We start from the raw sequence: 22,739 nt of genomic DNA on the forward strand, positions 1-22,739 counted from the left end.
TTATCTGAAAGACTCTTCATTAAACTTATGTTCTTTTGCTTGGACTATTGATGACTGTTAAGAAGCCTAATTAACAGACTTGCACAGAAAAGACTGATTTATACTTTATTTGAATTTAAGACAATTGCTAAGTAAGACAATTAATAGCCATTACTATTAAAACAAGGTTTATACAGACGCTGTGTTGTGCTGTCTTCCTTGGTCAGAAAGATGGGTCAGAACAACTTTGGAGAATAGGTTGACCCAGTGGTGAAATCTAAAAATTTTCCCTACCGGTTCTGTGGTCATGGCTTGGTAGTCATGTGACCAGGTGGGTGTGGACAACTCTATGTCATTCATGTCAAGGGGTGCCTCGCCTGACCCTTTTCTTTCCAACCATTCTTTGTCACACCAGCCTCAATGTATCTATAGTCAGTAGTGGGCTACAAGCCAGAACACTAAATTGCGCTCACCGCCGCAGCTCATAAGTTCTTGCGGGACCAGCATGATTCTACTGCTGCACCTGTGGAGGAAGCAAAATCATGCAAAGAGCCGCAGGTACGCCTGTGTTTCAGCATGCGCAGAAGCAAAAAAAACCTCATCGAAACACAGGCGCACCTTTTTCAAACCATTCATAAAATTTCACCCAAACTTTGTAAAACTCTGAGTCCTCTTTGTCTTTAATTTTCATTGTCAAGTTATTAATCTCTGCACAGTCCATTATCTTCTTAAGTACAGTACTTCTCTCTCGGTCGGTAATCTATTCAATTTCCAGTTCTGAGCATATGCTTTTCTGGAGGCCATTACTATGTATACAATTAGATATGTTTCTTCTTTATTGAATGTCTCTGGCAATATGCCCAATAAAAATATATACGGTTTAAATTCAATACTTTGTTTGAAATGCTTCCCAATCCATGTTTGAATCTCTGTCCAGTATTTTTTGGCTTCCGTGCATGTCCACTATATATGATAAAAAGAGCCAGGTGTCTGATTACATTTCCAACCCTTCATTGATTTAATAGCAATATTTTAGCTATTCCCTCTGGGGACATATGCCATCTATGCAACATCTTTAAACATATTTTCTTTAAATCATTTCATAATTCCATTCCTATAGTTGCTGCCACTTGTTTAATTCTATTGTGTGTCCTATGTGTCTCATCCATTTTATCATCATCTCTTTCACTTGTTCAAATAATATAATAATAATAAATAATAAAAGTATAATAAATAATACTTTATATAATAATAAAATAATAAAAATATAATAATAATATAATAATAAAAGAAGCTTGTCTGTACAATAAAACTTTGTCACTTTACCCAGACCATTGACTCAGTGTCTCATTGGCGCTCACTGGTAATGGTCTCAGGATCGGGCTTCGTAAGGTGAACCACCACAGGGTTGTCGGGACCCTCGTTTAGCGGGGATCGCGTCTCGTCAAGTGGTGACCCCGACGTGATGGACAATCGGCTTTAAACGCATCACCAAGGGAGCAACGCTCAGATTACGCATCTCAGCGCACTCAACCTCCCATCGCTTACCTAGCGCAAATACGTAAGTATGGGGGCAGGACTGTCCGTAGAGCAGGTAGCTCATGTTCGGGAATTGGAGCAGATTGTTGAAGCTAACAAAATTAGTTTAAAAAAGAAAGGGCATTACCCCACAAAAAAGGGGCTAGCCAAATTATTGTCATGCATCTGGCAGGAATGTCCAAACTATCCTTATAAGGGGACATTACAAACTGAAACGTGGGTAAAAATAGGTGAATATTTGCACAAAGAACCTAGGGCGCCACCACCTATTTTACTAACATGGAAAACTGTTCTAACGGCCCTGAGGCTTCATTATCCCAAACGATAGCCACAAAGACACCGTTAGACAAGAAGCGAGCGCACCTCCTAAATACGAGGAAGTAAATATTAATAAGGCAGATAGATCTAAAGAAGCTACAGATACCCTATACCCTGTAATAACACGCAGAGCAGAACTGGGAGCACTAATGACTGGGATAGAACTGGCCAGGAAGGACTCCTCAGTTTCACTCGACGATTTAGAAACCATGTCAGCATTCCCCATGGATTTCACCGGGCCGGCCCTGGCATATTCCCCGCTGCCATTTGCAATAATTTTGTTTTCCAAATCTTTTTATTGTTTTATAAATACATATATCACAAATTGTTTATTTCGTTTACAGGTCTTATCCAACTTTTTTACCTGTTACAGTTGTTATATAGATAATATTGTCTTGATACTATGCAATGCAAAACAGAGTAAAAGCATTCAAATGGTATTTTTATTTCTTTTTGGAGTTTGTACTACTATTTTGTATGAGATTATACAAATATTTTCTTTTGAATCCATTTGTGCCAATTGCTCCACATATTTTTAGATTCATTGATTCTGTTTCCCTTAAGTAGGTTTGTCATCTCGTCCATTTCTGCACATGTATATATCTTGTCTATTATTAAATTTACATTGGGAGTCTGTTCGTTCTTCCATGTTTGCGCTACTGCAATTCTTGTAGCTGTGTTTATGTGAGTCAATTAAAAAAAAGAGTTTGTTTAGAGTATGATCTTCTCCAAATTCCGAGAAGCATGCCCTCCGGTGAGTACTCTATTTCCTCCTTCGTAATTTCCTTTAACCATTTGTAAATTGTTTCCCAGATTTTTTGAATTTTAGAGCAGGACCACCACATGTGAAAGAAAGTTCCTTTTTATTTATTACATTTCCAGCATATGTTTTGTAATGCTGGGTAAATTTTGGCTAGTCTTGCCGGTGGTAAATACCACCTATAAAATAGTTTATAGTAATTTTCTTTGTAAGCTGATGATAGAGTAATTTTAGTTATTGTATTCCATGTTTTTTCCCATTCTGCTATATGGATTTCTCTTTGTATATTTTTCTCCCAGGCTACCATTGGATTTTTAATCATCTCTTTTTCTTTCTCCTGTTCTAGTAGAATCTGATACAGTTTGGTTATCTGTTTTTCCACACATCCTGTTAGGATCTTGTCCAGAGTTTGAGTGGAATTTGCTATACCTGGTGTTTGTTTGTCCTTATTATATCTGGATTTTATTTGTGTATATGTCCACCGGCCAATCCTGTAGTTTTGTCATTCCAATTCTTGTTTAGTTTTGAGTTCTCCATTTGGGTGTAAAATATCTTTGTATTTTATAGTCTTGGTTGGGTCTATCAAATTCGGGTATACTATGGCTTCCATAGTAGATAGCCATCTAGGAATTTTATTGTAAAATTTTCTTTTAGTCTCATACCAGATTTTAAGAAGAGATTTTCTTATCATGTGTTTATTGAAGGTAGTTTGTTTTTGTTTTTCATCTCTCCATAAATAGGCGTGCCACCCCATCTGTAGATCGTGGCCTTCAAGTACCAGTATTCTTTTATTTGTGAGATTGATCCACTCTTTTATCCATGTTAGGCATGATGCAGTGTAATATTGTTTTAAATCAGGGAGTCCTAATCCTCCTCTGCTTTTAGTATCTTGGAGGTATCTAAATTGGATTCTAGGTGTTTTTTTGGTTTTTTTTGCCAAATGAATTTTGAGAAAATTTTATTAATTTCCTTAAAAAAAAAATGTTCAATATTGATAGGGGCAATTTGAAAAAGGTAGAGAAATTTAGGTAAGATGTCCATTTTTATCATGGCAATTCTGCCTAACTTGGATAGTTGCAGATCCTTCCATTTTTCTAGGTTTTTATTAGTTTCTTGTAAGACTTTATTGTAGTTGTCTTTTTTAGATGTAATTTTATTTGATAATATTAGTCCTAAGTATCTAGTTTTTTTTGTAGTTTGTAGATTTGTGATTTCTTCCAATTTCTTAATTTGTTTTATAGTCATATTTTTTGTCATAAGCATCGTTTTTTGCTTATTAATTTTTAGTCCTGAGAGTTCCCCACATATTTCTATTTCTTTAATTAGTTCTGGACCTGCTCTTATAGGGTCTTCTAGAAAAAATACAATATCGTCTGCGTATGCCTGTAATTTGTACTCTTCATCTTTTATCTTAATTCCTTTTATATTATTCTTGTTTATATGTTTGACAATTTTTGTGCTTTCTACTAATTCCTCTTTGTATAAATTTTGGTAATAATCTTTCACTATTTCTTTTTTCTGCTGTTCATCGTATTGTAATATTCCATTTTTATCTTCTAACTGATAGATTAGTTTATCGCTTCTCGCTTTTTAAATTTTTTGCGAAAGCCATCTGCCCGGTTTATTGGCCGATTCAAAGTGTTTTTGTTTTAAGTATTTTATGTTTTTGGCAAGTTCTTGTTGTTCTATACTATTTATTTTATATTTAGCTTCTCTTAGTAAGTTTATTGTTTGATTATTTGTGGGGTCTTGTTGGAGAATTTTTTCCAAGTTGACTATTCTGTTTGTGTGGTAATTGTGTTCTGCTTTTTCTTCCTTTAATTTTTTGGCTGCATATGATATTGTTATTCCTCTCGTGTATGCCTTTAGTGTGTCCCACAGTATTTGTGTTGTAGTGGGTTGTTTCCCATTTTCCTCTAAAAATAATTTTATTTCTCTATTAATCATCTTTATATATTTCTCGTCGTGTAGTAAATTTGTGTTCAATGACCATCACCTATATTCCTTTTTTGTTCCTTGCCAGGTTATTGTAATCGGATTATGGTCCGCCCACGTATTAGGTTCTTTTTCTAGGGATTTTATTAATTTATGTAATCTTTTGCTTAACTAAGCCATATCTATTCTTGATAGTGAGTTATGTGGTCCAGAGTGGAAAGTGAATTGTTTGTCTTTTGGGTGTCTCAGTCTCCACATATCTGTTAAATCTAATTCTTCAGTCATTTTGTTAAACGTATTTGGTAATGTAGGTCTTTTCAGTTTGCTTTTTTTTTTCCTGCTTTGTGGTCCATTTTTGGGTCTACAATTCCATTGTAATCTCCTACCATGCAAATGTTCGTATAGTTAGTTTGAAGCAAAATTTGATGTATATTTTTGTAAAATTGTTTTAACTCTTGGTTCGGGGCGTATATGTTCACCAGTAATATTTTTTCCCCTAATATTTCAATTTCTGTCATTGTATATCTTCCTTTGGGATCTGTTTTAATTTCTTTTGGTTTTAGTTCTTTCTTCACATATGTGGCCACTCCTTTCCCCCCCCCCTTTTCGTCTAATGAAGCATGTAATTTCCCTAATTTGGTATACAGTGGAACCCCGACATACGAGCTGCTCCACTTGCGAGCAACTTGAGATAAGAGCTTGGGAGGGAGCGTCATTTCCGTTCGCCTCCCGAGCTCACATCCGGGATATGAACCACGCCTCCCTGACACTTTCGGCAGCGAAGGAAGGAAGGCAAGGAAGCGCCCGGCTCCTCTCTGCTCGTATCCCACATGGTAAGCATTTGCTTGGCTTCTGCTTGGGAGTGGGGGGGTCCTTGGCTTCTGCTTGGGGGTGGGGGGGTCCGAACGGTGTTTTTTTGTAATTCCGAGGGGCCTAGCAGGGAGATCGGGAGCTTGCGCAATCGCCCATGCGGCCCCGAAATTAAATAGCCGGCTTCTCTCTGCTCGTATCCCACTTGGTAAGCATTCGCTTGGCTTCTGCTTGGGGGTGGGGGGGTCCTTGGCTTCTGCTTGGGGGTGGGGGGGTCCTTGGCTTCTGCTTGGGGGTGGGGGGGTCCGAACGGTGTTTTTTTTGTAATTCCGAGGGGCCTAGCAGGGAGATCAGGAGCTTGCGCAATCGCCCATGCGGCCCCGAAATTAAATAGCCGGCTCCTCTCTGCTCGTATCCCACTTGGTAAGCATTCGCTTGGCTTCTGCTTGGGGGTGGGGGGGTCCTTGGCTTCTGCTTGGGGGTGGGGGGGTCCTTGGCTTCTGCTTGGGGGTAGGGGGGTCCTTGGCTTCTGCTTGGGGGTGGGGGGGTCCTTGGCTTCTGCTTGGGGGTGGGGGGGTCCGAACGGTGTTTTTTTTGTAATTCCGAGGGGCCTAGCAGGGAGATCGGGAGCTTGCGCAATCACCCATGCGGCCCCGAAATTAAATAGCCGCCGGCCCCGCCTCTGCTGCAACCCCCTTGCTTTCTCGGCAAAGTGTTAGCTGGATGCCTTCAAGGCGCTTCTGCCAGCTTCTCTCCCTTCTCTCCCACGGCTGTTGCTCTTCCGCGCCCTCCAGCCGAGCCCCTTCGCCACATGGGCAGGCTTCGGAGCTCTTTACATTAACCGAGAGAGAGGGGGGAGAGAGAGAAAAAGTGTTAGCTGGATGCCTTCAAGGCGCTTCTGCCAGCTTCTCTCCCTTCTCTCCCACGGCTGTTGCTCTTCCGCGCCCTCCAGCCGAGCCCCTTCGCCACGTGGGCAGGCTTCGGAGCTCTTTGCATTAACCGAGAGAAAGAGAGAGGGGGGAGAGAGAGAGGGAGAGGGAGAAAGAGAGAGGGAGAGGGGGGAGAGATAGCAACAGAGTGAGAGAAAGGGGGGAGAGAAAGAAATAGCAAGAGAGAGAAAGTGAGAAGAGATAGAAAGAGGGGGAGAGGGATAGAAAGAGAGAGAGAGTGAGAGATGCTCAGTGAGCCTTTCTTTGAAGTTGCCTTTCTTTCTTTCTTTCTCTTTTTCTTTCTCTCTTTTACCTTCCCTTCCTCTATTTCTTCTTTTCTTTCTCCTTCCCACCTTCTTCCCTCCCTCCCTCCCTTCACTCATTCCTCTCTTACTCTCCCCTTTCATAAGTTTCCTTGCTTCCTTCCTCTGTTCCTGTCCCTTCCCCCTTTCTTTCTTTCTTTCTTTCTTTCTTTCTTTCTTGCTCTTTTTCTTTCTCTCTTTTACCTTCCCTTCCTCTATTTCTTCTTTTCTTTCTCCTTCCCACCTTCTTCCCTCCCTCCCTCCCTTCACTCATTCCTCTCTTACTCTCCCCTTTCATAAGTTTCCTTGCTTCCCTCCTCTGTTCCTGTCCCTTCCCCCTTTCTTTCTTTCTTTCTTTCTTGCTCTTTTTCTTTCTCTCTTTTACCTTCCCTTCCTCTATTTCTTCTTTTCTTTCTCCTTCCCACCTTCTTCCCTCCCTCCCTCCCTCCCTTCACTCATTCCTCTCTTACTCTCCCCTTTCATAAGTTTCCTTGCTTCCTTCCTCTGTTCCTGTCCCTTCCCCCTTTCTTTCTTTCTTTCTTTCTTTCTTGCTCTTTTTCTTTCTCTCTTTTACCTTCCCTTCCTCTATTTCTTCTTTTCTTTCTCCTTCCCACCTTCTTCCCTCCCTCCCTCCCTCCCTTCACTCATTCCTCTCTTACTCTCCCCTTTCATAAGTTTCCTTGCTTCCTTCCTCTGTTCCTGTCCCTTCCCCCTTTCTTTCTTTCTTTCTTTCTTTCTCTTTTTCTTTCTCTCTTTTACCTTCCCTTCCTCTATTTCTTCTTTTCTTTCTCCTTCCCACCTTCTTCCCTCCCTCCCTCCCTTCACTCATTCCTCTCTTACTCTCCCCTTTCATAAGTTTCCTTGCTTCCTTCCTCTGTTCCTGTCCCTTCCCCCTTTCTTTCTTTCTTTCTTTCTTTCTCTTTTTCTTTCTCTCTTTTACCTTCCCTTCCTCTATTTCTTCTTTTCTTTCTCCTTCCTACCTTCTTCCCTCCCTCCCTCCCTTCACTCATTCCTCTCTTACTCTCCCCTTTCATAAGTTTCCTTCCTTCCTTCCTCTGTTCCTGTCCCTTCCCCCTTTCTTTCTTTCTTTCTTTCTTTCTTTCTCTTTCTTTCTTTCTTTCTCTTTCTTGCTTTCTTTAAAGGAAGAGAAAGAAAGAGAGAGAGAGAGAGTGAGAGATGTTCAGTGAGCCTTTCTTTCTTTCTTTCTTTCTCTTTCTAGCTTTCTTTAAAGGAAGAGAAAGAAAGAGAGAGAGAGAGAGAGATGTTCAGTGAGCCTTTCTTTCTTTCTCTTTCTTGCTTTCTTTCTTGCTCTTTTTCTTTCTCTCTTTACCTTCCCTTCCTCTAAACTTTCTTACTTGGCTGATTTTAATTTTTCTGCTTGCAGGCAAGTTGGCTTCCGGTTTTCTCGGTGGGAAAAAAGAGGTCTCGGTGGTGTTGGTGTTTAGAGCGAGCATGGCTCCAAAAAAGGCCGCTGAGAAGAAGAAGAAGGTGATGATATCCATAGAAGCGAAGCAGGAGATAATCAATTTGCACGAAAAAGGGACTCGTGTTGTTGACCTTGCGAGGAAGTTCCAACGCAGCACATCCACCATCTGTACAATCCTGAAGCAGAAGGACATCCTTAAAGGTGTTAAACCAGCAAAAGGTGCGACAATAATTTCTCAACTCAGGACGTTTGTTCATGAAGAGATGGAGAGGTTATTGCTAATTTGGATAAAAGAAAAGGAGCTGGCCGGAGATACAATAACAGAGGCGGTCATCAGCGAGAAGGCTCGTGCGATATTCGCCGATCTGAAGAGCAATGAACCATCCTCGTCGGGAGATCCAGATGAGTTCAAGGCAAGCCATGGGTGGTTTGACAGGTTCAGAAAAAGAAGTGGCATTCACTCAGTGGTTCGGCATGGGGAGGCAGCGAGTGCAGACATCAAGGCAGCGGAGGAGTTTGTTGTGCATTTTGCTAGCCTGGTTGAACAAGAAGGCTATGTCTCTCAACAGATCTTTAACTGTGATGAGACTGGGCTGTTTTGGAAGAAAATGCCCCGTAGGACTTTCATTACTGCCGAGGAAAAGAGCCTGCCAGGACATAAGCCCATGAAGGACCGTCTAACCCTTGCATTGTGTGCAAACGCGTTGGGTGACTGTAAAGTGAAGCCACTTCTCGTGTACCATTCGGAGAATCCTCGCGCGTTCAAGACGCACAAAATCCTAAAGGAAAGACTCCATGTCCTGTGGCGCTCCAATGCAAGGGCATGGGTAACGAGGCAGTTCTTTGTGGACTGGGTAAATCTTGCTTTTGGTACGGTGAAGGAATATCTTTTGGCTAATGAACTCCCCCTACAAGCCTTACTGCTGCTCGACAATGCTCCAGGCCACCCACCTGCTCTTCAAGACGACATCCTTGAAGAATTTCAATTTGTGAAGGTTGTCTTTCTCCCACCCAACACGACTTCAATCCTGCAACCAATGGATCAGCAGGTCATAGCTAACTTCAAGAAGCTGTACATGAAGCATCTGTTCCGCCGATGTTTCGATGTAACAGAGAACACCAACTTGACACTGCGTGAGTTTTGGAAGGATCATTTTAACATCGTTTCTTGCCTTAACATCATTGACCTTGCCTGGCAAGAAGTGTCAAGGCGAAACTTGAACTCGGCGTGGAAGAAGTTGTGGCCTGCTGCTGTTGCACCAAGGGACTCTGCTGAGCCCGAGGGTGAGACCGAGGACATCACCGAGACTGACACCCCATTGGAGGAGATTGTGTCACTCGGTAAGTGTATGGGTCTGGAGGTAGATGAGGGTGACATCAATGAGCTTGTCGAAGAGCATGAAGAACCGCTCTCTACAGAGGACCTGAAGGCGCTCCATGACATGCAACAGATGGATCTGACCCAAGAGATGAGCAGCAGTGAGGAAGAGATGCAGGAACCACCGAAAGCCATTCCTACCAGTGAAATCAAAGCGATGCTAGCGCAGTGGGAGAACGTTGTCAGTTTTGTGGAAAAAAATCACCCAGAGAAAGTAGCCACGAGTCGTTCAGCAGCACTTTTCAATGACACCTCATTGACTCACTTTCGCAACATTTTGAAAAGCAGGCAAAAGCAGATGTCATTGGACACATTTTTTACAAAAAGAGCTGCTCCAAGTGAAAGTGCAGCCAAAAAGGCAAAAACAGATGATTAGGCTACTGTGTACATATGTAAATTTAAAAGTTTAAGAAAGTTTACAAGTTAAGTGAAAGAAACTTCATTATTCATTTATATGTACATGTACATTTCTTCATTAAAAACATGTATTTTTGCATAATTTAAACTAAGTTTGTGATTTTTTTGAGGGCTGGAACCAATTAAAATTATTTACATTAATTCCTATGGGGAAAAGTCGTTCGAGATAAGAGCTGCTCGACTTAAGAGCACAGGTCCGGAACGAATTAAACTCGTATCTCGAGGTACCACTGTATTCTAAAAAAAATTTATGTGCTAATTTGATATGCACTTCTTGCAAACATATTATTTGTAGTTTCTGGTTTAGGAGTTTGGAAAAGACCTTTTTTTCTCTTACAATTGTTATTAAGGCCATTTATATTTATTGAAATCAGTTTGATACCTGAAAGCATTTAGTTAAGTGTTCCTCCTAGGGAGGAAAAGAGTTAAAGAAAGAAAGCTAGTTTTTTTTATCTGCTGCCGCTGCCGTTTGTGATCTAGTCTTAGTCCCTTCTTCCTTCCCTTTTCTCTGTCTGTTTCCTCTGATCCTTGCTTCCTGTTTGCAATAATTAAGGACTTAAAGCATGCTGTACAAAATTACGGGTTGGGATCCCCTTACGTAAGTGGCCTACTGGGAAATTTAAGAACCACTTATTCGCTTTTGCCGATGGAATGGGTTACTTTGGCAAAAGCACTGTTAAATTTAACCCAATTTATGATGTGGAAAGTGGTTTTCAAGGAGGAAGCAGCAAAAAAGGCCCAAGCACACAGGGTTCCTGAAAATCAGGTGAAGGGCGGGGGTCACTCTCATAACCCAACCACAGCTGCTCAACGGCTGTTTCAGCCTAGTGTAGTTTCCCCCCGCCCCCTTGTCTATTACAGAGAACTTCCTGATCCGGAGTGGAAAGGACCCGCCCAGATGATCACTTGGGGACGGGGCTACGCTGCTGTGCAGCTCCAAGACACTGATCGAGTTCTGTGGGTGCCAGGCTGCTGCGTTCGCCCGTATCAGGTGGCCCAGAAGAAACCTGCCACGTCTCCCAAGGAGGATATTCATCTTCTGTTCCGGTAGATGTGTTGGTTTTGCTCTTGCCCTTGCGCAGCCTGTTGCTGCTCACACTGCCCGTCTTGTGTCCTATGCACTACTTGCCCAGTGCCTTGTGACGTCGTCGTGATTGACCAGCTCTTGGAAAACTATATTTCTCTGGCATCGCACGAATGCTGTACCACCTTGACTCTCACACCCACGGTATTGTACTCTTTGCTTCACCCCTTTCGGAACCCCTATCATTCGGAATGAAGATTTTCTCCGCCCAATCTAACGTTTGCCCTATGGGCTGCCACATTTGTGAACCCCGTCCCGTTTCTCCTCCCCAATGTCCGATATTTAGGGGGCCCGCACCGGGGCACCGCCTTACCTTCTGGGATTTTTGGATGCACCCAATGTCTTTTAAACACTTGATATATCACCTTTTGCCTTTGATTGTATGTATGTTTGTTGTAGCATTGGGAGTGCACCTAGCCATGATTTATACCCCTGCCACTTCACGACACACTAGATCTGTGTCACTAGATGGGATTTCCGATACGCCCTTTATTCAGTGGATCGGCCCCCCAAAACAATTTTAAAAAGAGGGATATACCACCATTACATGTGGCTTATCGGGCCCCACTTCCCTGCCGCGTTATCTGGATGTTTTATCCTGTTAACAATAGTCAGCCTGTACAATTCTTGAAAGGCTCCCAATCTGGCCAAACTGAAGGATGCCTAAACGCTTTACAATTCGCAATTAGTAATGAGACCACGGGAACGTATATTTGTATTCAATCACAAGGGTGGCGGACCTATTCTATCTTGGCCCAGGTGTACTCTTCATATAGTTTTAATTTTTTTATTAATGATCCTTGGTTAAGGGCTCTTAAACAACGGCGACATAATCGCCAGAAAAGAGCTGATAATGTTGATTCTATAGAACAAACTTGTACCCAATGCATTGTAAAAACTGTATTAGGAACCAGCACATAGTATACCTTGCTACACACCAATATCCCTCCCGCAGGAGGCAGAAAGAACGGTATGTGTATTCATGATGGGGTCCAATGTGAGATATATAAAACAAAAGATAAGTTATGGTGCTCTAGGCCATCCGCACCGGTGGCCATTAATATTATCATTTACGCAGGGGATGAAGGCGTACGTAACTCACACTTTACATGGCTGTCATTTTTAAACTCAACACAACTACTTTTTATAAAACCTACCACTGTATCCCTAACCATTGACGCATGCAATGCCATATCCAGATCTGTGTCTCCCAGAACCGTTAAATGCGGATCCGACAGCTGGATAGCCTCATACCAGTTTAATCATAAATATCTGTGCAAAGCAGATACCGGTCAACAAACAGCCAACATCATACGAAGGAAGCGAGCGGTCTCGTTAGGGGACCGTCGGGAGGATTTTTTCTCCCTCGCACCTAGTCCATGTTACAGACGACACTGCATGGGTTGGGGGGGTGTATGCCGCTATACGGGAGGGGGCTACTCTGGTCAGGATTGCCCAGACATTTCGGATTTTACATGGCTTTCTGCCTCTAACCGGATCAATATTCAATGGAAGGTTTCCAGCAAGGACTCGCTCACTCGCACCTATGGTTTGGGTATAGATGGCGCAGGCTCAGACCCTTTAACATATATCACAATTAAACAAACTGTTTTGCGGAATAATTCTGAGATAAAATGGTCAGTATACCAGACGCTGGAAAAGGCAGGAAAACAACAGATAGTTACTGACAAAGCCAGAAACTTATTTGTAGAATTTGCTAGTAACGTAGCCACCACCCTAGGGATAAAAAACTGTTTTGTGTGTGGGGGAACAAATATGGGTAATCAATGGCCTTGGGAAGCCACAGAGGCTTATGGCCATATGTTTAATAGCATGAAAACATTGGGAAATATCACCAAAGGTCAACTATTAACTGATGAACAGATTGTAACTTGGGCTCTTACCACTAATATAGTGGGTGTAGAATGTTATAAAAGGAATTTAACCAATGGGATCTATGTAGGAGATTTAATGTGTTTGGGATATTGGGAAAATGATAATTGGACCTCTCCCTCAAATTTGTCACGACCCGAGAAACACAACTTTGAGAACATAGCCAATGTCACGTTAGGAAAGCCATGGACAACCCCGAGAGGTATGTATTGGGTATGCGGGAATAGAGCTTATTCCCAGCTAGACAGTGATTGGACAGGATCGTGTATTTTAGCATGGATTAGACCTTCCCTTTTCCTTATTCCAGTCAACGAAGCAGTGGAAGTGATGTGCCGGTGCCTGGAGGCTGTTGGGGCCTGGATGGGTGTCAACAAACTCAAACTCAACCCAGACAAGACGGAGTGGCTGTGGGTTTTGCCTCTCAAGGACAATTCTATCTGCCCGTCCATTACCCTGGGGGGGGGAATTATTGACCCCCTCAGAGAGGGTCCGCAACTTGGGCGTCCTCCTCGATCCACAGCTCTCATTAGAGAAACATCTTTCAGCTGTGGCAAGGGGGGCGTTTGCCCAGGTTCGCCTGGTGCGACAGTTGCGGCCCTATTTGGACCGGGAGTCATTGCTCACAGTCACTCATGCCCTCATCACCTCGAGGCTCGACTACTGTAACGCTCTCTACATGGGGCTACCTTTGAAAAGTGTTCGGAAACTTCAGATCGTGCAGAATGCAGCTGCGAGAGCAATTATGGGCGTCTCTAAGTATGCCCATATCACTCCAACACTCCGCAGTCTGCATTGGTTGCCGATCAGTTTTCGGTCACAATTCAAAGTGTTGGTTATGACCTATAAAGCCCTTCATGGCACCGGACCAGAATATCTTCGGGACCGCCTCCTGCCGCACGAATCCCAGCGACCGGTTAGGTCCCACAGAGTCGGCCTTCTCCGGGTCCCATCGACCAAACAATGCCGTCTGGCGGGACCCAGGGGAAGAGCCTTCTCTGTGGGGGCCCCGACCCTCTGGAACCAGCTCCCCCCTGAGATTAGGATTGCCCCCACCCTCCCTGCCTTTCGTAAACTCCTTAAGACCCACCTCTGCCGTCAGGCATGGGGGAACTAAACATCTCCCCCTTGCCCATGTTGTTTTGCCATTGAGTGATTGACTGTGTGTCTGTTTTTATATACATTGGGATTGTTTTATAAATTTATTAATTTTAAACTGTAATTAGATTGGTGGGCATTGGATTTGTTATTATGTACTGTTTTATTGTTGTTGTGAGCCGCCCCGAGTTTGCGGAGAGGGGCGGCATATAAATCCAATAAATCTAATCTAAATCTAATCTAATCTATTCCCTTAAGTAACGCTCAAAATTTAGGAGCCCCAGTTTATGACGCATGGAAACATAACAGAGACAAGAGAGATTTAAACACTGGAATAGGAGGTTTGCAAGTACTGGGAAAAACTGATGATGTTTGGACACCTGAAAGAATTATTGCTTATTATGATCCTGCTACATGGGCAGAGGATGGGTCTTGGGGGTATAGAACCCCGATATACATGCTCAACAGGATCATACGCTTGCAGGCCATTTTAGAAATAGCAGGAAGGAACATTGATTCAGCTCTAAATACTATTGCAACAGAACAGGATAAACTCAGGACAGCAGTATATCAAAACAGATTGGCTTTGGACTATCTCCTCGCTGCAGAAGGAGGAATTTGTGGAAAATTCAATTTGAGTAACTGCTGTTTGCAAATAAATCCCGTAGGTAAAGTTGTTGCCGATTTGACGGCAGAAATGCGTAGAATCATTCATGTACCCCCCAGAAATGGACAGGAATTCTGGATGACGGAGGAATCTTGGGTGGTATATTTCGTAACTGGAAGCAAGCTTTATTTTTTGCAGGAATGATTTGGTTTACTATAATTATGTTACCTTGTTTAATACCTATATTGAAATACGCTATGCAATCAGTGGCTGAGTCTGTGGTCCAAAAACATTCTGTCATGAGCGTTGCTAAATGTTCGGAAGAAAACTTTTTTATTCCCGGTTGCCCAATGACCAGCCAATTGTCAAAGTCACAGCCCACATTCCCAGTCCCCTCGCTATATAAAAAAAGAAAGGGGGAGATGTAGGGATTGCAGAGGCCAAGACAAACAATGAGAGACCAAGACAAACATTGAGAAGACCAAGACAAACATTGAGAGACCGAGACAAACAATGAGACAGTAAATTAGCTAAGCTTAGGATGAGAAGTGAAGCTTATCTGGACAAGCTTAGTGGAAGTTCACTGGAAAAGGACATTTCCTGTATGACTCATGAGATAGCCATGCATTCAATAAGACTATGGACAAATAGAAATTCCCCAACACCTCATGGCAGGAGTATAATTGGTCAGCAGCTCAGCCCCTGATTGGAGCATTAAGTAGCTAGAATATAACCAATTAGAAGTTTAGGATATGTAACAAGTACCAATTAGAAACTTAGGATATATAACCAATAGGATGACAGTGTTTATGGAATTGAGCCAATGAAATGATGCTTTTGTAAACCTGTAAACCCCTCACTTTGCATATGAGAAGGTATAAAAGAAGCTTGTCTGTACAATAAAACTTTGTCACTTTACCCAGACCATTGACTCAGTGTCTCACTGGCGCTCACTGGTAATGGTCTCAGGATCGGGCTTCATAAGGTGAACCACCACAGGGTTGTTGGGACCCTCGTTTAGCGGGGATCGCGTCTCGTCACATGCTGAATAGAATAATCTCTACACAGTGTCATTGTGGAGCAACATAGATGAGTTTTCCTTGCACAAAAATTCTGACTGAATGAAAGTCATGCACCAAGTGAAAATAAACTAACCACCCTATAGCACTATATAAATTCACAACAATGTAAGATACATAATTAGTGAACAAGGAAACAAGATGTAACAAGAGCTTTTGGGGCATTTAAGAGCCCAAGAAAGGAAAATTGCATGTTTTGAGAATTTTAAACTAAAATACACACAGGGTTGAATGACTGCTTCCTGCTGAGTAAGCAGAGGCTAGAAATGGAATAGGGACAGGTAAAAAGAATTTGGCTGGGTTGCTCAATGGGTGAATTTAATGGGAAATCGAGGTATCTATTTGACTAAAATAACAGTTGAAAGGAAGGAGCAAGAAGAAATAAAAGTCTTTTTCTTGAGGTTACTCTAAGACAGGAATGTCACACTAAATTTCATTTAGGACCACATCAGAATTATGATTGCCCTCAAAGGGCTAGTTGCATGTAACACACTAATGACTGACAGTGGTCAGGTAGGTGTGGCTGGATCAACATGCTGGCTCAATGCTGTCTTCTGTGCACGTAGCTCACCAAGCTGGGGTGGGCTAGGGACATTTTCTGGTACAGTAAGAAACACGACCAAATTCATACACACACAAAAACAAACAAACCCCAACCCATGGCCGTTTTCCTATTCCATGCGATTTTTTTTTGTAAACATCAAATTTCTAAAATTAGGTTCAGGTCATGACCAAATCAGTTTCTGACCAAAGATATGGAATGAATTATGGTCATGATCAGAGGTTCTCCTGTATATTGTCCAAACTCAAGGTCTTTGATTTCCTCCCTTAAATGGGATTAAAAAATGGAGTGGAAATAAATAAGAAAGACAAGAAAAAATGTAAACGAAATGAAGATGAAGAAAAAAGAAAAGGAAAGGAAAGAAAAAAGTATAAGGAGGAGGAGGCTGAGAAGGAGGAAAGGGGAAAAGGTGAATCAAAAAAAGAGAAAAGAAATGAAGGGGGAAAGCAAGAGATGGGAGAAGAAGGGATAGGAGGGGAGAAAAATGAGAATGGAAGGGAGGTTAGGTATGAAGGAGACGAAGAGGGAAGGCAAGGGAAGAGAAGAGAAGGGAGAAAGGTAAGTAGAAGGACAGTTCCCAGAGATGACATTTACCTTGGCAAAGAACTTTTGCCTGGATTTGAAATGGAATGCAAAATCTAGGTGATTTGAAAAACTTAATTTACAGAATGTTGTGGTTGGCTCTGGCGCAGCTCCTGCCCCAGGGAATGTGGAGGTGGAGGCAGGGGAAACGTCAACATGTCCTAGGCCTGTTTTGTTACCGGCAGAGTCAGGGAGTGCAGTTTCCTCAGACGAAGAAGAAGGTGGGGGTGACTTGGAAGAGGGGGGCTTGGCACACAGCCCAGGAAACCAATCACCATTATCTTCGGTCGATTTGGATGATGAAGTGTTAGACCCACGCAGGTGCAGACTTATGCATCGAAGAGACCAACTGAGGAAATATTACAGGAGATAAGAGAGGCCACCTGTGTTTGGGTGGGGCTCCAGTAATTAGAGCTGCTGCTATAAATAGCAGCTTGCTAGTTTGACTGTTGTGGAAGATTATCTGATCGCAGTTCTTCAGGATCATGCCTCGCTGTGTCTGAACTTTGTTTGTAGATTTTTCATGCCTTTGACACCAAAGCAGAATAAATTGTGTGTGTGTTTCACTTCGTGGGAAGAAGGAGGGCTGTGACGTTTCTTCACAGCTACTAGCTAAGTACTTAAGGACTGATTAAGAGACTTGTACAGCCGACAAGGTTGTTTTGGGGAAGTGTGCTCTTTGCAATACAAAAAGGGTGCTTTGTTTCTTTTGAATTTTGTGATAAAGGACATTGTTTTGAATTTTCAAACGTGTGTGTGTCTGAAATTTGTACCTGTGAATTTTCAGGAGGCTTCTACCAGAGAACCCGGCAGAACACAGAAGAAGCAGACTAATTTAACTAGCTTTAACCCTTTTGCCTTCCTTTACTTCTTATAACCATTGGTAATTTTCTCATTGAATTATCTGATAATTAAGGTACATAATTTTGTCAGGCCAGTATTTTGGATGGAGGTGAAACCACAAAAAGGAGATTCCTCAAAATACTCTCATGCAAATTTTTTTATCTAAATAGTTTGAGAAGTCACATTCATTCTAACCAGGCCCATTTTATACCCTGCCCCAGGTTACCATCAGCATGAAAATTCACTAAACTATTCCTACAGCATAAATGCCATAGTTTGCTTCCCACTTTGTTACAGAAACCCAGACTACAACATCACATATGCAAACAAATTAACCTCACTGCTAACATGGGCAGCCTCCTGCCCGTACCCCCTTATCTTTCTTGGAAACCTCAATTTACCTCACATTAACTGGACCCTAAACAAATGCATGACTGAACTCATCCATACAACCCTATACAATGCTGTTATAATCTGGGACTCAACCAACTAGTAATGAACAAAACTAGATTCAACAGCTGCCTTTACCTCATATTCTTCAACAGCAAAATCACAATTTATGTACTACAAATAAAAGAACCCTTTTCCAATAGTGACCACAGCATGAAAGATTTCAGCCTCAATCTGTACCATTGTAAGAATCACCTTAATAATGGGACACTTAAGTACAACTTTTAAAAAGCCAACTATGAACTCACAGACACCAACCACTCAACTCTTGACTGGCAAACTCTATTCTCTGGCTGTAACACTGCCAATGATCTGTATATCATCTTCTTGTTTGAATCAAAAGAACTATCAGACTACACCATAACCAAGAAAAACAAACTACCCATATCAATAAGAAAGCTACAATAAAAAAAAATCCCTCTGGCAAAAAACACAACAGGCTATGTAGCCAACTTCAAAAACCGCTACAAAAATATATGCCACCAGATAAAGACGGAATTCTGCAACTATCATAGCAAACAAGAGGAAAACCTTCTAATCACCAAATTTAACCATGCCTTCTACAACTTTATAAATAATAAACTCAAGGACTCGAGACCCATCCCACCACTATAAGGACCCAATAACAAAGAATGCTATGATGAAACTGTCAAAGCTAACCTCTTCAACACATTCTTTGGCTCAATCTTTGTAAACAGCAACAGCTCATGCCCCAAATTCCCTAGTCATACCACAAATACTCACAATGATTTAACAAAAATAGACTTCACTGAAGACAATGTTGAAAAAAACAGTACCCTGCCTAAAACCTTCTCTATCAATCGGGCCTGATGGACTATGTGCATACTTCCTAAAAATGTTCTCCACAGCCATAGCTGAGCCACTAAGCATAATTTTGAAAAATCCTTCAGGGCCACTAGCCATTGTCATTTCCATCTTCAAAAAAGAAGATCCCAGTCTAGTAGAAAACCTCAGACCAATCTCTCTATGCTGCATCACATGCAAAGTCATGGAATCAATCATAAACCAATCCATTACCCAACACCTGGATATTAACAACCTACTATCTAACAAACAATTTAGTTTCAGAAAAAAATATCCTGCAACCAACAAGTCCTACACTGCAAAAACATATGGACTACACATCTCGATCAGGGCAAATCAATAGATGCAATTTACATAGATTTCTGTAAAGCCTTTAACTCAATGGTTCACAAGAAACTACTTCTAAAACTGAAATCCTACAGCATCTCTGGATGCCTACATAACTGGATAACCTAGCAAACAGACAGCAAGTTGTCAAAATAGGGAGCGCCCCATCTAACCCTGTTCCTGTTAACAGTGGTGTACCCCAAGGCAGCGTACTAGGACCAACACTCTTCATACTCTATATAAATGACCGTTGCGATCACATTACAAGCAACTGCATTCTCTTTGCCGATAATGTAAAATTCTTCAACACCACCAATAACACTGCTGCCCTCCAAAAAGATCTTGACTTTGTGTCAGAATGGTCAATAATCTGTCAACTCCAAATCTCAACCTTGTTGGTTGAGGAATGTTTTTTCCTGCACATTGGCAAAAAGAATCAGAACACCAAATACAAGTTGAACAGACAAGAGCTTGCAGACAACCCTCACTCTGTAAAAGACCTTGGAATACTCATATCAAATGACCTAAGTGCCAAAGTCCATTGAAACAACATCACTAAAAAGGCTTCAAGAATTGTTAACCTAATCTTACATAGCTTCTGTTCCAGTAATATCACACTACTAACAAGAGCATACAAAACTTTCATCAAACCGATCCTTGAATACAGCTCATCTGTCTGGAACCTACACCACATTTCAGACATAAATAATTTAGAAAGTGTCCAGATATACTCTACGAGATGAGCCCTCCACTCGCAATAGAATATCTTATGCAACCAGACTTGAAATCCTAGGCTTAGAAAGCTTAGAACTATGTCACCTTCAACCTAAGCATAGCTCGTAAAATCATCTGCCAGAACGTCCTTCCTGTCAATGAAGCTGGGGTGGCGCAGCAGGTAGAGTGGTGTACTGCAGGCCACTGAAGCTGACTGTAGATCTGCAGGTCAGCGGTTCAAATCTCATCACCAGCTCAAGATTGACTCAGCCTTCCATCCTTCCGAGGTGGGTAAAATGAGGACCCAGAGTGTGGGGGCAATAGGCTGGCTCTGTTAAAAAGTGCTATTGTTAACATGTTTTAAGCGGCCCTAAGTCTAAGGAGAAGGGCGGCATAAAAAAATATAATAAATAAATAAATAAAAGACTACTTCAGCTTCAACCACAACAATACACAAGCGCACAACAGATACAAACTCAAAGTAAACCATTCCAAACCTGACTGTAGAAAATATGACTTCAGCAACTGAGTAGTCAATGCCTGGAACTCAATACCTGACTTTTTAGTTTCGTCACCAAACCCCCAAAACTTTACCTTTAGGCTATCCACAGTTGACCTCACCTGATTCCTAAGAGGTCAGCAAGGGGCATGCATAAGTGCACCAGCATGCCTACCGTCCCTGTCCTAATGTTTCCCTCTTATTAGTACCCATCTCATGTATATAAACAGTGTTATATCTATGTATACTACCAATATGTATTTGACAATAAAATAAAATAAAATAAAATAAAATAAAATAAAATAAAATAAAATAAAATAAAATAAAATAAAATAAAATAAAATAAAATAAAATAAAATAAAATAAAATAAAATAAAATAAAATAAAATAAAATAAAATAAAATAAAATAAAATAAAATAAAATAAAATAAAATAAAATAAAATAAAATAAAATAAAATAAAATAAAATAAAATAAAATAAAATAAAATAAAATAAAATAAAATAAAATAAAATAAAATAAAATAAAATAAAATAAAATAAAATAAAATAAAATAAAATAAAATAAAATAAAATAAAATAAAATAAAATAAAATAAAATAAAATAAAATAAAATAAAATAAAATAAAATAAAATAAAATAAAATAAAATAAAATAAAATAAAATAAAATAAAATAAAATAAAATAAAATAAAATAAAATAAAATAAAATAAAATAAAATAAAATAAAATAAAATAAAATAAAATAAAATAAAATAAAATAAAATAAAATAAAATAAAATAAAATAAAATAAAATAAATAAAATAAAATAAAATAAAATAAAATAAAATAAAATAAAATAAAATAAAATAAAATAAAATAAAATAAAATGAAATATAAAAATCACCTTCTCAGGGTCCTCTGGAGGATCATTTTGGATAAGGGAAACAATTTATACTCAAGTTCTGGTGGGTGTTTATCTGAATGATAGGGTCTTTCCAGGGGTTAAGCACAGCTTTCCATCTAAATACGAAGTGGCAATAAAGAGAGCCAGCACCATTATGGGAAGATATTTTAGATGTTATGTGGTATGTCACTTATTAGCAGAACAATTGGGTAGAAATCTTGCTATTTGCAGAGGTGGCATACAATAATGCCATCACAGCAGTATTGGCCTCACCCCATTTAGAGTAGTGCATGGATAGGATTTTATTCCCATACCACCCGTGAGAACTCCCTACCCCACTCAACCAAAAGGAATAGATGAATACATTGGCAGGGTATGGGAAGCCATGAAGAAGGCCTTGTAGAAAGGCACAGAAATGCAGAAGATATAGGCAGACAGGAAGTGGGCTCCCCAGAAGCCAAGCCAATAGTGTATCTATTGACCAAATACTTAAAGTTAAGGATCCCTTGCTGGAACCTGGGTCCAAAGTTCGTGGGCCCATTCCCCATTGTACAGATAATTAATCTTGTAATAATGGAACTGAAACTACCCAGACAGTTAGGAAAGGTTCATCCTGTATTTCACAGTAGTCTGCTTAATCCTGTGAGTCCATTCAACCACAATTATTACCATTACTGGTCCCATGGAGGTGGGAGGAGAGACCCATTATGAGATTGATCAGATATTAGACTCTCAACTGCATAGGGGTTGATTGCAGTACCTGGCTTGGTTTAAAAGTATATCCTGATACAGAAGCCTCCTGGGTGGCAAGCAGAGACATACAGGCAGCCCATCTGCTCAGGAAGTATCATGGGGAAGGTATAGTACCTTTTGCTATGTATCCTCACTACATGTGCTTACTATCTTTCAAGTGCAACCCTGGTGAGAGGGGAGCCGCTTGTCAAACCTCAGAGTTTGCTTTACCGGGGGGGGGGAAGCTCCTGATGTTGGGGGGAGTTTGTGACACTGGCAGTTGCAGCTGCATGCCAGAGACCTTCCATTGGAGTGCCAATCAGTTGTGGCAGGAAAGTGGCCAGCGCGAACCTCCGTTGGGACACCAATCAAATGTGTGGCTGGAAGGCGGCCAGTGCAAGGCAACTGGAATGCCCAACAATCAACTGGTGGGGGGGCGAGGGCATTAAACTGCTATGAAGCCTCATGGAGCCAATCAGAGTCACAGCTGACTTCCGGATAAAACCTGCACCAGCGAAGGCCCTAGATAAACACTCTTGGAGACGGATGCTCCCAGCGCTGATTTAATTCCAGATTGCAACTGTGCTTTTTGGATCTCATTTGTGTGCCTGCGTCCAGCATAATAAACCCAGTAATCACATACCCACGCAACTCTAGTTGTTATTACTAGATTAGATCTAGAGCTTGGATCTTTTGAGAATGTTTTTCCTCTTCTTCCCCTTAAGTTTAAATTACCTTTATGAGATTCTCTGGCCTTAATAACATTTTAA

General features: G+C 41.1%; 1 protein-coding gene across 1 annotated transcript; it reads left to right on the forward strand.

Moving 5' to 3' along the window:
• The first annotated feature begins 8,024 nt into the window (after nucleotides 1-8,024).
• On the forward strand, nucleotides 8,025-10,844 carry LOC139167145 (tigger transposable element-derived protein 1-like). The gene is made up of 3 exons (XM_070751568.1): nucleotides 8,025-8,411; nucleotides 8,568-9,664; nucleotides 10,655-10,844. Exons 1-3 carry the CDS (start codon nucleotides 8,025-8,027, stop codon nucleotides 10,842-10,844), a joined length of 1,674 nt encoding a protein of 557 aa, XP_070607669.1.
• The last annotated feature ends 11,895 nt before the right edge of the window (nucleotides 10,845-22,739 follow it).

Source organism: Erythrolamprus reginae, chromosome 4, assembly GCF_031021105.1.
Source record: "Erythrolamprus reginae isolate rEryReg1 chromosome 4, rEryReg1.hap1, whole genome shotgun sequence".
Classification (NCBI taxonomy): Eukaryota; Metazoa; Chordata; class Lepidosauria; order Squamata; family Dipsadidae; genus Erythrolamprus; species Erythrolamprus reginae.

Excerpts from the sequence above, each read along its gene's own strand:
- LOC139167145 (XM_070751568.1), top strand. The coding sequence starts at position 8,025 with ATGGCTCCAAAAAAGGCCGCTGAGAAGAAGAAGAAGGTGATGATATCC. Across the intron at positions 8,412-8,567 it reads GAGATCCAGATGAGTTCAAG|ATCTTTAACTGTGATGAGAC; the intron begins GCAAGCCATGGG and ends GTCTCTCAACAG. Across the intron at positions 9,665-10,654 it reads CGCAACATTTTGAAAAGCAG|AGAACTTCCTGATCCGGAGT; the intron begins GCAAAAGCAGAT and ends TGTCTATTACAG.